At 36.9% G+C, this 16163-nt stretch overlaps 1 protein-coding gene across 1 annotated transcript; it reads left to right on the forward strand.

Moving 5' to 3' along the window:
• The first annotated feature begins 11225 nt into the window (after window positions 1–11225).
• On the forward strand, window positions 11226–13752 carry LOC112794685 (phosphoglycerate mutase-like protein 1). Its single transcript, XM_072234335.1, has 7 exons — window positions 11226–11373; window positions 11580–11663; window positions 12419–12568; window positions 12711–12795; window positions 13163–13282; window positions 13540–13584; window positions 13653–13752. Exons 1-7 carry the CDS (start codon window positions 11226–11228, stop codon window positions 13750–13752), a joined length of 732 nt encoding a protein of 243 aa, XP_072090436.1.
• The last annotated feature ends 2411 nt before the right edge of the window (window positions 13753–16163 follow it).

A 16163-nucleotide genomic window follows, 5' to 3' on the forward strand; every position in this document is an offset into this window, starting at 1 on the left:
AACCTTCATTAATTGTGTGTTGTATTTCGTACTTGCTTTATTTTAATAACTCAATTATGACTAGGGGTGTCAAAATTTTCCGAAACGCGGGGATCCCTGCAGAGACTATCCCAAATAGAGATTTGAAGGTGAAGAATTTTTTTCATGGGGATGGGATGGGGATGGGACTAACATCCCACCCCCCCCCCCCCAAAAAAAAGCGCGGACACCCAAGTAGCGATCCCCGCCCCTTCCCCGATAATTCTTCGAAATTATTGAATTTACTTAAATACCCTTAATTTATTTCTAATATAGAGGCTTTTTAGTAATTTCACCAATTGAAAACCCTAATCCTACTTTATTGAATGTCTTCCCTTCTCTCCTACTACTATACTTTGTTATTGCGACGTCCCCAAACCCCCAACTCTCCAGTCCCAAAAGTTTAAAACTCCATAGCTGTGTCTACAGTCACAGCCATAGCACCATACTCCCTCGCCAGTCGCCACCAACCACTCCTCCTGCTCAATGCTTACGTTACCACGCCGTCACCCTCACAGCTTCACCACGTCGTTCTCTCTCGTCAGGCGCGGCGACCTTCCCCTCTCCACTCCTACGTCTGCGTGATTGCATCCATTCTCGTCACTGTCAACGTGTCCATTCTCCCCCTCTCCGCTGTCGCATCCCACTGCTCTGCCATCTCTTCGCTACTCATTGTCTACTGAAGAGAGCATCGCTGTTGACACTGTAGCAGCCACCGGTTGCCCCTCTTCCAGTCCTCTTCCTTCTCCCCATTCACTTGACTTCAGGTTTGATTCTCTCTCCTTCTATGTATCTGAAGCAGTTAGACATATAGGGTTTATAATTATGAAATAGTCAGGGTTGTGTTGGGAATAATACACCATTCCCAATTGAAAAAATACCTTTCACAGAGAAATAAAATAGACACAATCACAACACAAGAATTTAATGTGGAAACTCCAATTACTGGAGAAAAAACCACGGCCGTTGCCAAATGACAACCAGAGAATATCACTATGTGAAAATTGTTACAACACATAGACTTCTTTCTCTCTAACACCGGCACCCCAGTACACCTACACTCTTAAAGCAAATATTTAACTACACCCTCACAACACTCTCTAATCAAAAGGTATAGAGGAAAAGAAAAGTCAGATACAAGCTTTAAGTGTTTCCGACTGGTGCAAAAAATATGGAGAACTTAGCCTCATATTTATAGCCTAGGCCACCCACTCCATTTGCTATCCTAAGCAATGTGGGACTAATTCAACCAAATGCTAACAATCTACATCTTGATTGAAATAGTCACACATCTTCAGCTTCCATAGTCAACACCGACAATTATTTGCTGCCATTGTCTATACCGACAATCATAGTTCAGAGAACTATCATACTCCACCATGAAAGTATACTCACTTGGAATTAGACCACTCCAAGCATTTCGCCTTGGTACAGATCGAAACCTTGCTGAAAATTCATGGTGCAACTTCCAAATTGGCTTTTCCTGGAAGTTCTTCAGCCATCGACATAACTCCGCCACACACCTTACATCTCAACGCCAACCAATGCCCGTGTGCAATTGTGGACCCGATTACCACAACTTATCCTTATCCATGGCAGTGCGGTAATACCATGAGGATACTTCTTGTCTTCTAGAGAACATCATATTTTCTCATAGAGAGAGCAATATTGCAAGTATCAGATTGAGAACCTTTTTCTAAAACCGCATTACCTGGATAATTTCTCTTTACATGCCCAGGCTTTCCACATTTCCAGCATGTTACACTCCTTCCACGATTTCTTTTTCCATAATTGTCACCTCTAGCTACAAGCACTAAATCTGATGAGGTGCTACCCTCATTTTTCATTCTTCTTTCTTCAACAATGAGCTTACTGACAACTTCTTCAAAATTCAGAGTTTTTTTCCCATACATTAAAACAGGTTTGATATACTCATAGGAAGAAGGGAGAGACAATATGAGCCTCAGTGCCTTATCTTCATCATCAATTTACACTCCAATTGCCTCTAATTCAGAGACAATACCATTGATAGCACTAAGATGGTCGAAGATTTTTACATTGTGATCCATGCGTAGATTATAGAACTGCTCCTTCAATAACAACCGATTTGAGATGCCCTTTGCCTGATACAACCCTTTGAGTTTATCCCAAAGTTCCTTGGCTGTTTTCATTCCTTGCACATTTGCAAGAACATTCTTAGCCAAACACAGGCGAATAGCACTTGCAGCTCTCAAATCTAGTTCCTCCCATTCTTCATCCTTCATACCAGAGATCTTCTCCTTCAACGCCTTGTGCAAACCTGATTGTATCAACACATCCTTGACTTGTATTTGCCACAAGCCAAAATTTATTCTTTCATCAAATTTCTCTATTTCAAGCTTCACAACACTTGAATATCCTGACATTGTTGCAACCGTATACTGGAATAGTATAACTCAACTGTAGACCGTGCACTAGGAAGGGTCCCCAGGAAAGAGAGGTGGGTCACAATGGACACACTTAAATACCAAGTCTTTCCTTAGCCAGAACCTTTCCAAACTGCACTCTCACAGTGTCACACTGCCTTCCAGCAACAACAACAGCAACCAAAGATCAACCTCAAGCTACAGGACAAAATTCTTTTCTGTTGTGGAAGGTCAGACTAGGCTGCAACCACAGAGCACACTAAGAATAAAATACCTTTCACAGAGAAATAAAATAGACACAATCACAACACAAGAATTTAACGTGGAAACTCCAATTACTGGAGAAAAAACCACGGCCGTTGCCAAATGACAACCAGAGAATATCACTATGTGAAAATTGTTACAACACATAGACTTCTTTCTCTCTAACACCGGCACCCCAGTACACCCACACTCTCAAAGCAAATATTTAACTACACCTCACAACACTTTCTAATCAAAAGGTATAGAGGAAAAGAAAAGTCAGATACAAGCTTTAAGTTTTTCCGACTGGTGCAAAAAAAATGAAGAACTTAGCCTCATATTTATAGCCTAGGCCACCCACTCCATTTGCTATCCTAAGCAATGTGGGACTAATTCAACCAAATTCTAACAGGTTGGATACTCTTCGTTTGTATAATCTTTGTTATGTGTTTTCTGAAGCAATTAGACATATAGGGTTTATAATTATGAAATAGTTAAGGTTTAATACTCTTCATTTGTATAATCTTTGTTATGTGTTTTCTGAAGCAATTAGACATATAGGGTTTATAATGCTTGTTTATGCATTGTCATATAGAAAAGTTTTTGAGCGTTTAAGACACCATGAATCTCTGTATAAATAAGTACCATCTGATGATAAGTGGGAAATGGCAGATGAACTTGTTAATAAATTAGAAGTCTTTTATAGTGACTGAATTGTTCTCTGGCACTTTATACAACCACAAATTTATACTTTTCCAAGGTGTGTGAAATGAGATTGACATTGAATGAATGGATGCTTAGTTCTAATAACATGATTTATAAAATGGAAAAAAATATAATTAGTAAGTTTGAAAAGTATTGGGATCAAATTAATGAAGTCATAGCTGTGGGAGCTATCTTAGACTTTAGATATAAGATGAAGTTGTTGAAGTTTTTTTTTCTTTCTAAAATATATGGATCTCAAAGTGAGTTTCAATTGAGTAAGGTCAAGAAAATGATGGAAGAATTAGTTTGTGAATATTACCTTTAAGACTAGGGCTAAAAGAAGAGCTCCAAATGATGATAGTTTAGCTTCTACTTTGAATGTTGGAGATGAAGAAGGATCTTCAAAGAGAAAATTTAGTTCTATCTACTTGCAATTTGTGAAAGATACATCTGAAGACTGTGTTGCAAAAACTGAGTTGGATTTTTATTTAGAAGAGAGTGTTATGGTAGATAAAATAAATTTGAAAAAATTTGATATTTTGGGTTATTGAAAAAATATTGGAGTGAAATATCCCACCTTACAAAAGATTGCAAGAGATTTTTTAGCCATTCCCATTTCTACTGTTGTCTCATAGTTCACTTTTAGTACCGGTGGTCGAGTTTTACATCCACATCGCAATAAATTGCATTATGAACTTGTTGAGGCGTTAATTTGCACTCAACATTAGATACACTCTTCAGGTAAAAGTACTAATAACTCAAGTTTTTATCTGGTATTAAAGTTCAATGTCATGTTAAATTTAACTCGCGTAACTTGTTGATTGATATAATATAGGTAAATCAGAGTCGAAAATTCTAATTCCTTGGGACTATGAGATGGATACGGGGGATTTAGGAGTTTAGGTAATTATTTTTCTATTATGTCAATTTTTTATTTAATATATGGTATTCTTGTTTATGATGTATGTTAAAATATTCATGTTTGTGTTGTTTTAACAGAGAATATGGAATTGTTTGTTGGAAGTTTTATGCTGATAAAGGAAGAATAATTGATGTTAAAGACTTTTTTATGGCTTTTTTTAGAGTAGAAGTTGTATTTTAAGATTTTGTTTTATGGACTATGATTTGCTATATTATATTTCTGAACTTATAATCTTAGATATAATATGTTTGTGTGTTTATAACAATATTTTGTAGTTTATTTAATTTTTTTAAATTTTTCATTATAATTTTTATATAAAAGTTCAACATAGGGAGATGGAAATGGAGCTCCACAGGGAACACAGAAAATGTGGAAAACATGTATGGAGACAATTATCCCCCATGGTAGGGATCGGGGCAGGAACAGAGTTCAATTCTGGGGGCAGAGACGGGGAGCAAGGAGGCATCCCCGCCCCTACCCCATTGACATCCCTAACTACAACAATGCTATTTATTTTAAGCAAACTACGAATTCTATTTAGACCTGCCACCATGCCCTTCTTTAACAAAAGTTATAGAATTTGTGTAAAACCCGGTTAATTAACGGCTAATTAGCCTATAAATGAGAATTTATTCTAGAAAGCCCAAAATGTGATTTTTGTGGCTAAATATGATAGAGGAGATTGAGACGAGAATTTCAGTACCAATTTTATAGAATTCGGGCCAAGATTGGACCGAACGGGCCAAATTGGGCCAACCGGACCCAAAGTGGGCCCTTGGCCCAACATAACTAGACCAAAACCCTAGTGTTCAGCATTCTCTCTCCTCACTAAACACACTCACATGCTGAAAATGGAGGCCATGGAGGGAAGAACACTCTCTCAAGTTCTTTCTCTCACTTGATCTTCAAACCACCATAACTTTTGATCTAGAGCTCCGATTGCCGCACCGTTTGCGGCCATGCGTTCACCGCGGAGAGCTCTACAAAACCCATACAATTAATCTTGAGGTAAGCCACGTTTTGATCTTCGAAATTCCAGCCTTGTTTTCGAGTTTTATGAGCAAAAATGTTGAGATTTTGGGCTCTTTGATGTTATAGGACCCAACTCTCTTGAAGGAGAAGGTTAATCTTGTCTCCTTGGACCTTGGATGTGGTACGATTCTCAACCCTAGTGTAATTTGTTGATTCTATGATGTTTGGATATTGAGATGTTGTGTATGAGTATGATGATTGTGGCTTAGGTTGTGTATGTGTGAATATTGGAGCTTGATTGGTGATATTGAAAAGCTTAAAAAGGGATTTGGTGGTGAAAAATCTGTTCTTGGAGGTGTTGAGGCCTTGAGAGCTTGTGGATAAGTGATTTGGAAGTGCTCCGGTTGAGCTTGGGAAATCGGCTAAGGTATGGTTTCGGTTTCCCGTATCTAATATGTAATGTGGTAGGAAATACTTAGGCTAGAGGTCCTAAGATAGGCATTGAATTGTTGATGTTGTTGAATTATTGATATATATGATGTAGTCATATATGTGATGATGATTAATGATGCCTTGATGGTATGATGTATGAGAAATATGCATGTTGTGATATATGCTTGATGATTGGTTATGGTTGAATTGTGGGTTGAACCATGTTGATGGTGAGTATGATATTGATTGTGTACAATGATGATTTAGTGGAATTGATGTTGTTGAGAATTGACATGAGGAAGAGTATATGATATGTCAATATATTTGAGTTTGAGCCACTTGGGTAAAGTGGGTTAAAATGATGAGATAGTGATTTTGATAAATTGTGGTAAAGTGTCAATGTGTGAGTTGAGGAGGCTTGATGTTGAAATTGATATATTTTGATTGACTTCAAAGAAAAGGGATGAAAATGGCATGTTTTGATTGAGTTTGAAAAATTTGAAAAGAGTTGAATATGGCTTGTTTTGAAAATAGCATGTTGTGGTTTTGTATGAAAAACATGGTTTTTGGGCATACTTTGACGGGACATAACTTGGACTACGGATCTCTGTTTTGTGCCAAATCTGTTTAGAAATGAAATTTGATCCGGGATGTCCATGCCGTTCGAAGAACGGATGAAAAATGATTTAAAATGAGGAAGTTATGTCCATTGGAAGATAGGGGTTTGAATCTGTAAATTCTGCAGCTTTTAACTTAGAAAATTTTTAGCAGAATGACCCCCCACGCGTAGGCGCACTTGGCGCGTACGCGCCGTTCTTCTCGAAAGCGCCATCTACGCGTGCGCGTGATGTGCGCGGGCGCGCCGATGTGCTGCACCCAATGCCCAGCCATTTTCCAGAGAGTTATGCCAGAACTGTGCCAGTTTTGTGCCTGGGGCACGAGAGTACCCACGCGTGCGCGTCGTTTGGCTAGTTTTCAATCCACGCGTTAGCATGCATGACGCTTACGCGTCGATGAGTTTTCGAGGCCATCCACGCGTGCGTGTGGAGTGCGTGTACGCGTGGACCTGTTTTCATCCCAAAGTTGATTTTTGAGTTTTAAAAGCCAAATTTCATACTTCTAAGCCTCCGATCTCACCACTTATATCTTAAATCATTATGATATGTCTAGCTATGAGAAGAAAGGCTAGTGAATGTGGTAACTTGCAAGTGAAGCAAGAGGAAAATGAATGATCATTGAGGATCAAGCATGATTATGTGAAATGCGGAGGATGGTGGTGGAAGTGCTTGTTATGCCGTGGGCCGAAAGGCTGTATTTGTTAATGAGATGGCTGGTTATGGATTTAACCGTGATGCCAATGGGCTGGTTATGGATTTAACCGTGAGCCAGATGGCTAAATTATTGCCGTGTTACGGCGGAGCCATGATTATGGCCATGTATAAATGCATAATGCTGTTGAATGAATTGTGAATGTTGCACTTCCACTGTTGGAGATAAGAGTTTCCCTGGGAGGAAGCAGTGACTAGCCACCACGTGCTCCAGGTTGAGACTCGAAGCTCTTTTGACCCTATGTCATAAGTGTGGTCGGGCACTGTGAAAGACCCGGATGAGCTCGCCCCCGTAAATATTCACCAGTGAAGGTGATGGATATAGATCATGATTTATGATCAAGTTTATGACGAGTATAACTCGAGTTAGGGATGCGTGACAGAGGGACAGTCCAATGGTTAGCTACCAGGACTTGTCGGGTTGGCTCTATAACCGACAGATGATATCATCAGCCACTAGGGACAGGCATTCATCATATGCATACTATATGAATTGTTTGAGATTGCCTATTTGACTGCATATTACTTGCTAATTGTCTAACTGCCTGAATTGTCCCTATTTTGTATATTTCTTGCTTGATATAACTGTGTTTGCTACATTATACTCCTGCTGGTGGTTGGGAGGTCTGAAGGAATTGGAAAGGGAAGTATTAGTTAGACTGAAGAATCTTTAGTCAGATGCCCTTTATGGTTTAGCTTGTTTATAAGTTTTGATATTATCTGGAAGAAGTTCTAGGATTGCCTTCGGCTTTCCTCTATTATTATGTATTATATATGTGGAAGCTGTTACCATGCTGGGGACCTCTGGTTCTCACCCATGCGGATTTTGTGGTTTTCAGATGCAGGACGTGAGGTTTCCCGCTGAGGCATGCTGGAGACTTCTAGATTTGCGAAGATCCTTTGTTCTCGGAGCTATGTTTTGGTTTATATGTTTTGCTTAGATACTTTTATCTCCATTAAATAATAAAAACTGTGATGACTCCTCTTATGGGAGATTTTGGAGAATAGGTTTTATGTATTTGTGTCCCTTTGGGATTTTCCTTATTTTTATCATATGTATATATTGCTATGCTCGGACTGGTTATCTTCGCAGCCGGATTTTGAGTCTTGATATTCCTGTTTTTGACACTCCTTTGTATATATATAATCACGCGTTGGTTATCCTTGTTCGTTACGTTATCGATCGGAGTGTTGCGCTTTCGAGTTGCGATTTTTGTTTACCCCTTTTTTCTACAAAGGCTCCTAGTTATAATCAATCAGTCATACTACTATACGTACTAAATTTTTATTTTAGAGGTCGTAATACCTTGCCATCTCTGAATTATGACTTAAGCATAAGACTCTGTATGGTAAGGTGTTACAATTATGGTATCAGAGTAGTTCGTTCCTGTAGAGCCTGAGGGATGGACTGACTATGCTTCTGTGCATTCTCTGTGTGTGTGTTATGTGCTATTAGTATATCTGCTTGATATAATTGGCATAAACGTTCATGAGCATGCATTTGGGACTTTGAAGTACTAGACTTCCGATATTGAGACTGATCAACTTAATATCGATTGTTTGGTGTGTATAGGAACCAGATGGCGCCTCGTGGACGCGGTAGAGGTAGTGTGAGAGGTCGTACGAATGCTCATGCGTCGGAGAATAACCCTAATGACCCGGTGAACTTTATGACTGCGTTGGAGCACATGGCTGCTGCTATGCAAGCCACTGCTGAGGCTCTTGGTTAACAGATGAACAACCATGGTAATGATGAAGGTGGAGTTCAGGGCCCGATGACACTAGCAAACTTTTTGAAGGTTAATTCGCCTAATGCAGAGGAAGCCGCCAATGCAGAAGAGTAGAGGCCACTAGTGAATAACAACTCCAACTCGAAGTGGCGATTCTTGTGGGATTCAGAGGCGGTCTCGCGCCAAACCCTATCAGGATCTACCACTGAGGTCTCAGAGCTGTCTTCGTCATTCCCACTAGGCGACTATGATTGTTGGGTTGCGGCCTCCAACCTCTGCATGTAATCATCTTGTGACACACGTGATTAGGATAGCAATTAATTGACTTTAAACCAAATAAATTTGAAACTTAGAATTAATTGAAACTCACATAATGGGTCATAGACTACTCGTCAGCAAATCTCTCCTTGTTTGCTTTCAAGGTATGTGTATACTTGAAGGTTTCCGCTAGTGTCGCCTTACGATCCAACGACTTAGATTACACATATTTAAATTAACCAATAAAAGTAATCAACAAACAACTAATTAAAGTAACTACTAAGAAACTAAACATTACCAAACTACTTACCAATCTACTCTTCATCTTCATGAAGGTCGCCGACCCACTTGTATACTTCGACGACCACGGCGAAGCCCTGTTAGCGACGTTCATTAGACGGCGATGTTGGAACCCCTCATCATTCCTAGAATAGGCCTCCAGTTCCTTCTTGATAGATGGACATATCCAAGTCGTTAGGTGGTTGCGCCCCTGACGAACATTGCTCATCATCTGCTGAAGTCTTTAGCCTGCCTGGTGGTCGTATATCTTCCTGATCATGAGATTATGTTCCGTATCCCATATGAATTTTAACTGCACAAAGTGATAGAACAACATTAGTTAGTTAGAATAAAATACAGTTTAAATACAGTTAATTAATTCAACATTATTGAATTCTTACCGCCCACTTCTGAAGCCATCGCACTCTGGTTTCAGCAGGGATCTTCGTGTAACTCGGCCACAGGTAGTCGTACATTGACTTATCCTATGTGCAAGCATTGTTATTTAGTACAAACCTATCAAAGAAAGAACTTAACGTTAATAATCACATAGAAACACATAAACTTAAGATTAACAAACTTAAGATTACAAAATTGTATGTACTTACGCATGCATGTCATCGGGTAAAATCCTAAGCCGGATGACGGACAGTGGTGGAGGGGCATTCTGTTGGGGGCACTGGAGGACTCACCAACCGCGGGCTCTGTCGATGGATCTGTAGGGGATCGTAGTAGAAGAAGGCACGTAGTTTGAGTTCGAGACCATAATAAACTGCTAATCCGCTGGACCCACCTGTAACGTCACAGGGGTCAACGGGGTAGTGGGGATAGAGGGCAATGAATGAATGGTCCCTAGAAATTCGGTGGAAACTCTCATTGTAACACGACCACAAGACCCACTCGATCTACCTCTACTATCTGTCGACATGTCTGTAAAGAGAATATATTATTAATACTAATCAGCATATATTAACTACACGAATCATTCAACAAAACTCCTCGAAAATTTTAGACATAACCTCCCCAAAAATTGGACATATATCCACTTTTGTAATTTTCACAAATCCAACCAATCTCAATCCACAGCATCAGTCAACACTCAATTAATTTCATAAGAATTAAACTCAACTAAATAAGTAGCCTTCATGATTCAAATCCAAAGCAATAAGATGTGACATGCATAAATTCAATACAAGAGCAATATGCAAAACTTTAAATATGAAATAGATTGAATTATTTATTCTTAATTAGAGTCAAGTTAACATAATTAAGTACAGTAAAATGTGACATATAAAAATCCAAAATCGCATGCTTATAGTATATAAGGGGATGAAGTTTTCAAAAAAAAAAAAAGAGTATACAAGGAGATGTAACAACTAATAATCATTATTTGATACCAAAAATATAGTTAGTTAAATGATACCAAAAAAAACTAATAACAATTACTTATTCACCAAAAAAAAATTACATATTCTTAAAAATAAATGAAAAATTAGATTACCTATTTTTCAAAGAATTTCATATTCTATTATTTAAAATCCAATAAAAAAAGAAATCAATACCTATTATTTTACTAGATTAAATCAAACTTAAGTTTAGCTACATTATGAGATAAATTAACAAAGAAAAAGTATTTGAAACTAGTATACGTAGTGTACAATAGGAATATATTGAAATTAAAAACAAATTAGGGTCAATTAATTAATTTTTAATTGTTTCATATTTAGAATTTGAAGGAGATTAGGATTCTTCTCAGTGACGTAAACAAAAAGACGGCAGCCCTAATTCTAATTCTCTCTCAGCACCATTCTTCTTCTTCTTTCCTTTCAGCACCGGCGTCCCCTCTTCCTCCCTCGTGTTGCCATTATCCACCGCACCAAGCCCCGCTCGCATCGCCTTCCTCAATCGCGCCTCAACGGGCGCGTTCTCCCTCATGACGCCCTCCACTATGCTACCGCGATCCCGACCATCGTTAGCGCGGCCGTTGAAGCTTGCCACCCCATGCTGCCCGACGGCCTCCCCCTTGCTCGGCACCAGACTTGTTGCGATCCTGCTCCCTGCGACTGACGCCCACCAACACGGTAATCTCCCTCTGCAGTGCTATTTCAATTTTTATGTTACTTGTGTCATTAATTTTTTAGGTTTGAATAAAAGTATGTTGGATATTTTGTGAATTTTTTTCTATGTTTTGGAGTTTCTTTCTCAGAAGGTTGGATGTTTAATTTACTCATACTGAATTTTTTTCTATGGACAAAACTTACAGAAACTATTACTTTGTAACTTTCAGAAGACCAAAGCTTCTGGGATGATATTGAAGAAGAGCCAAGGTCTTTGGATCCTCTTGGTCTCCAACAGGTATCGAATCAGGATTGTTTGCTTATTTTGTAAATGAATATTCATTGATGAAGTGATTAACTAATTATTAAAATACCTATTGCAAACTAGACATGAATTGATATTTTATATAAAAATATGGTAGGTTGAGATTTTTATGACAATTCTTGTATAGTTGTATCACTTAATGATAAAGTCCTTGCCTTCTGTTCTAAACCAGTGCTATCATTAGAAAAATATTTTTGACTACCATATTCTTTCATTGAACTAAACTACACTAGCCAATAGGAACTACGGAATATATCAAAATTAACCAAATTCAATGGTTGAAAATTAGCTGCAATAGAACGAGAACAATTCATTATTGCTGGATGCTCATTTTACTAGGTATGCGGATGCTTATTTTTATTTTTAACTGGATGTTTAGTTGATTGGATTGAATTTTAAGTAGATACAATTTATTCAATCTTGAATTCTTGATGAATGACAATATTTTTTGTGACAAATTATTGAAGTTCAATCTCCAACTCAGCATGTGAGATATTTTTCTTTTTAGTCTTGGGAATAAAATCTTTTAACCCTCAAGGTAGTGCCTGCAAATTCACCGTGGATTTGGGGTCTTAACTATGGACTCTCTAATCAACAAGTAATCCAGGAATTCATGTTATATGCTAAGAATAGAATAGTGCATGTACCAATACATTTAGGCTACATCAATTACCAGTTCTTTTTTTTTCTCTTTATGTGTTTATCTTTTATGAGTAAATACAGTTTAACATATTTTTATGGAAGGTTCCTTGTATGTGATATTAAAATTGATATATAGGAGCCTTACAAATCTCTCCGCATGTTTTCTCATGCAGGGAGTTCATCCTTGTGATAAAAGAAGAAGTGTTAGCGAGTATCAGTTTCTTTTTTCTACTGTTGATTTTTTGCTGACAAGTACATATACTTCAAATACCTACCATGGTTATTTTCACTGAAGATGGTTGACACCTTTATCTAAGTCATAAAAGGGTTGGCCAAGATTTAATATATTCCCCTCTGGTTTGTGATAATCTATTTGACTTTTCTTTTCAGATAGACAGCGATGAAGATATTTGGTGGAAGGCCAATGTTAGAGAGACAAAGGAAGAACTTGCAGCTAAGGGGATAAAGTTCATGAACTGGTATGTGTTTATTATCATCAAAAACCTTAAATGTTATGCCACACTAAAATCATATTTTAATGTATCAATTAGGTAATGCAGTTCTATTCTGTCTCTTAGCAATTGGAAGATATAATCACTCGTATCTTTCATAAATTACTGTATTTCAATAAAATTTTTTAGATATAGCTGAATGTGTTAAGCTTCTCAAAGCCTGGATCTCAATTGTGACCTTGAAATTTGGAAAATAAAAGAATTTGTATGATTCTGTTCTGATGTACTAGCAAACCATCCAACTAGTTATATGTAAGGAATATGAGAATTTCCATTGAATGTGAAAGATAAGTTAAATTGAGAGGAATTATTTTTACTCTTAACTTCATCACAGGTTATGGACACGAAATGAGAAGGAAATAGCAATTGTGACACATTGTGGAATCTTGTTTCATACTTTGAATAGATTTGAAAATTATTGCAACCCCTTGGTGAAGAAGGAAATATCCAAGAAATAAGCCTCGATAATACAATTTACAATTGCTTCTTGAATCTATGCTTTTATTAGAAAGAAAAGAATTATTATTTGCTTTGTTATCAGTAATAGACGCGTAGAGAGTGACTGTTGTATTTTATGTTTGATATGTAAGGTACTAAGGTTATATGTTGTAATATTCTGTTGGATGGGGCATTTTGATTTGGGAGCAGTTTCCTACAACTTTTATATTGAAGTTAAAGTAAATGATGGACTTATTTTACATATCTTTGCACCTTTGCCAATTGTGAGCTTCGCTCGATGGTCATTGTCGATAGAAGGTGAGTTTGCAAATACAAGCTGACAGTAACAATAGGTTCCTTTTTATTGATTTTTATTTTCCTTCCAGTATGACAGGATCAATAGTATTAACAACCAACTATCCAGGGAAGATACCTCCAGGTCTTGACCTCCCTAGTGATCTCTCAGATGAGAACCTTCCGAAATAGGATGTTTGGCTCTCTTTCTTATATTGAATATGTTTACTATGCTGAATGTATTCTTCTCCTTTCTGATATAAAGATAAATGAGCAATAAAACAAAATTGAGGAAAATTCAATGCAAAAGTATGTTGGGAAATTCAAGTCCTTTTTCAAATTTGATACTAGAGAGTGAAATATATCGAAATTAACCAAATTCAATGGTTGGAAGTTAGCTGCAATAGAATGAGAACAATTCATTGTTGCTAGATGTTCATTTTACTAGGTATGCAAATGTTTATTTTCATTTTTAAGTGGATGTTTAGTTGATTGGATTGAATTTTAGATAGATACAATTTATTCCTGGTGTCATATATTTATATGTATTTTAAACGAAAGGCATACTAAGAGTGATGCAGTTATATAATTGTTATAAATTCTGGGTAGATAACTACATTGTTAATTAACTGCTCTTAAATCAAAATCTTATTAGCTTTCATTAAGGTGAATGTAAGTGCAGATACCAGGGGATCAACCTTGGATTTAAGTCAACAACTGGAAGGGACGTTGCATTGGTGAACAAGAGCTATGACTTTGTGAAAGACAAATACTCAATGCCGCCGGTGTGGTGGCAGGACATGAACAAGGGCCTGGTCAGGGGTTCGGATGGTCTCTGGAGGCAGCCGAAGCACCCAAGGCACGTCGATCACCTGGAAGATATTGATCAATATCTCAACCAACTAGGCCTCGTTCCATCCCAATCTTGAGTCAAGCTCTTCGCTCCTTCCTTTTATGTCGGTTGAGATAATGATAAATAACAGGGTTATGTGACATTTAGATTTGTAAAACAAATACTAAATTGTATTTTTTTTAGCCATTTAAACTAAGTCGGATGTTCATTTTACTATAAATGCGGATGGTTCTTTCCATTCTAAAGTAGATGGTTATTTTGGATATCTTATTTGCCTTTTACTTGATTTTCTGCATTTTGTTTGCACATGCCCCAGAAGTTTTTTTATTATGTGGGTTGAATTAGATTTAGTTTAGTTTTATTGAATTCAAACTGGATTTTAGTTACGCCATTTAAACATGATGCACGAGTGGTATTTTTGGTCAATTGCTTAGTTGTTTCTTATCAACTAATGTGGATGTTCATTTTACTGTGTATGCGAATTGTTCCTTTCTTTTTAAAGTGGATGTTTTGGGTATACTGTTTGTCCGTTACTTAATTTTTTGGTTTTTGCATCTGCATGCTCCACGTGGTTCTTTTGTTTTACGGTTTGGGGATTATAGATTAAAATACGATTCTTGTAAACATTGATATTAACTTGAAAAACAAATAAAGTCTTAATTTGAAATTAAAAGAAATTTGTTTTATTACATAACATTTACACGAAATATATAATTTATAGTTTAGAGAAATACTAAAAAGCCAGCAGTTAGTCATCAATATTTAAAAGTGTGTTAAAATAAGAAGAATCTTCAAAAAATGCTGCATCATGATGACAGTATTAAGCTCTCCAAGGCTAAGTTAAGGAAGCTTGTCAGGAGCTCTCTACTTGTAATCTTTCTCTAACATTTTGGCTGCTAGAGATTGTACCTGTGATTCTTTTTTCTCTTTCTTGCTCTTCAATTTTGTAACCCGTACGATAGCCGATGTGCACTGAAAAATAGGAACACAGCTCAATTTTCAGGCATATCAATTACTAGTGTATAACAAGAACTCATTAACCCCAAGCTTTAGAAGATAATCAACAATCTATGAAAAAAATCTTAACTTAAAAAAAGCATAACTAAATGATTAACTAAATAATTGCTTTCACTACAACCAATAAAACAGAGTGAAACTCAATTCCAACACAAAATAAAATGAACATATATGCATACATAGTAAAATGAACATCCGTTTCAGTTGATAATAAACATCTAACAAATTAACCGAAATTTTGATCCGTGCACCATGTTTAAATAGCCTAACTCAAACCCAACTTCAATTCAAGAAAACATAAACTAAGTCTAATCCAATTTTTCTTCATTACTCCAAAACTACTTAACAAAAGAAACTAGTAGAGCATGTACATGCAGAATTCAGCAACTCAAGCAAAAGATCAATACTATAAGTAAAATAAACATCCACATTTTGAATAAATGAATCATCTGCATACATAGTAAAATGAACATCCGCTTTAATTGATAATAAACATCTAACAAATAAAGAACTTTTATTCAATTATTACATTCTTAATTAAAATCTAATGCCACCACCAATAGCACAATCATACAGCATATATGCTACTACATAAGGTATTTTTTTGTTATTATATGCATGATATATGTTGCTTGTAATTAGAAAGAAGCTAAGTTAAAGTTGGATGCATGCTAAAAGAAATGCAGAATACCACTTCTATGTTATGTCACTTATTTTTTGGTAAAAGTCTTTT

This window comes from Arachis hypogaea, chromosome 4 (assembly GCF_003086295.3).
Source record: "Arachis hypogaea cultivar Tifrunner chromosome 4, arahy.Tifrunner.gnm2.J5K5, whole genome shotgun sequence".
Taxonomy (NCBI): domain Eukaryota; kingdom Viridiplantae; phylum Streptophyta; class Magnoliopsida; order Fabales; family Fabaceae; genus Arachis; species Arachis hypogaea.

Bases quoted from the DNA above. Each gene is read 5' to 3' on its own strand.
- LOC112794685 (XM_072234335.1), top strand. From the start codon at position 11,226: ATGACGCCCTCCACTATGCTACCGCGATCCCGACCATCGTTAGCGCGG. The intron at 12,569-12,710 runs GTACATATACTT...CTTTTCAGATAG, and splicing joins TGTTGATTTTTTGCTGACAA to ACAGCGATGAAGATATTTGG. The intron at 13,283-13,539 runs ATAAGCCTCGAT...ATATCTTTGCAC, and splicing joins AAGAAGGAAATATCCAAGAA to CTTTGCCAATTGTGAGCTTC.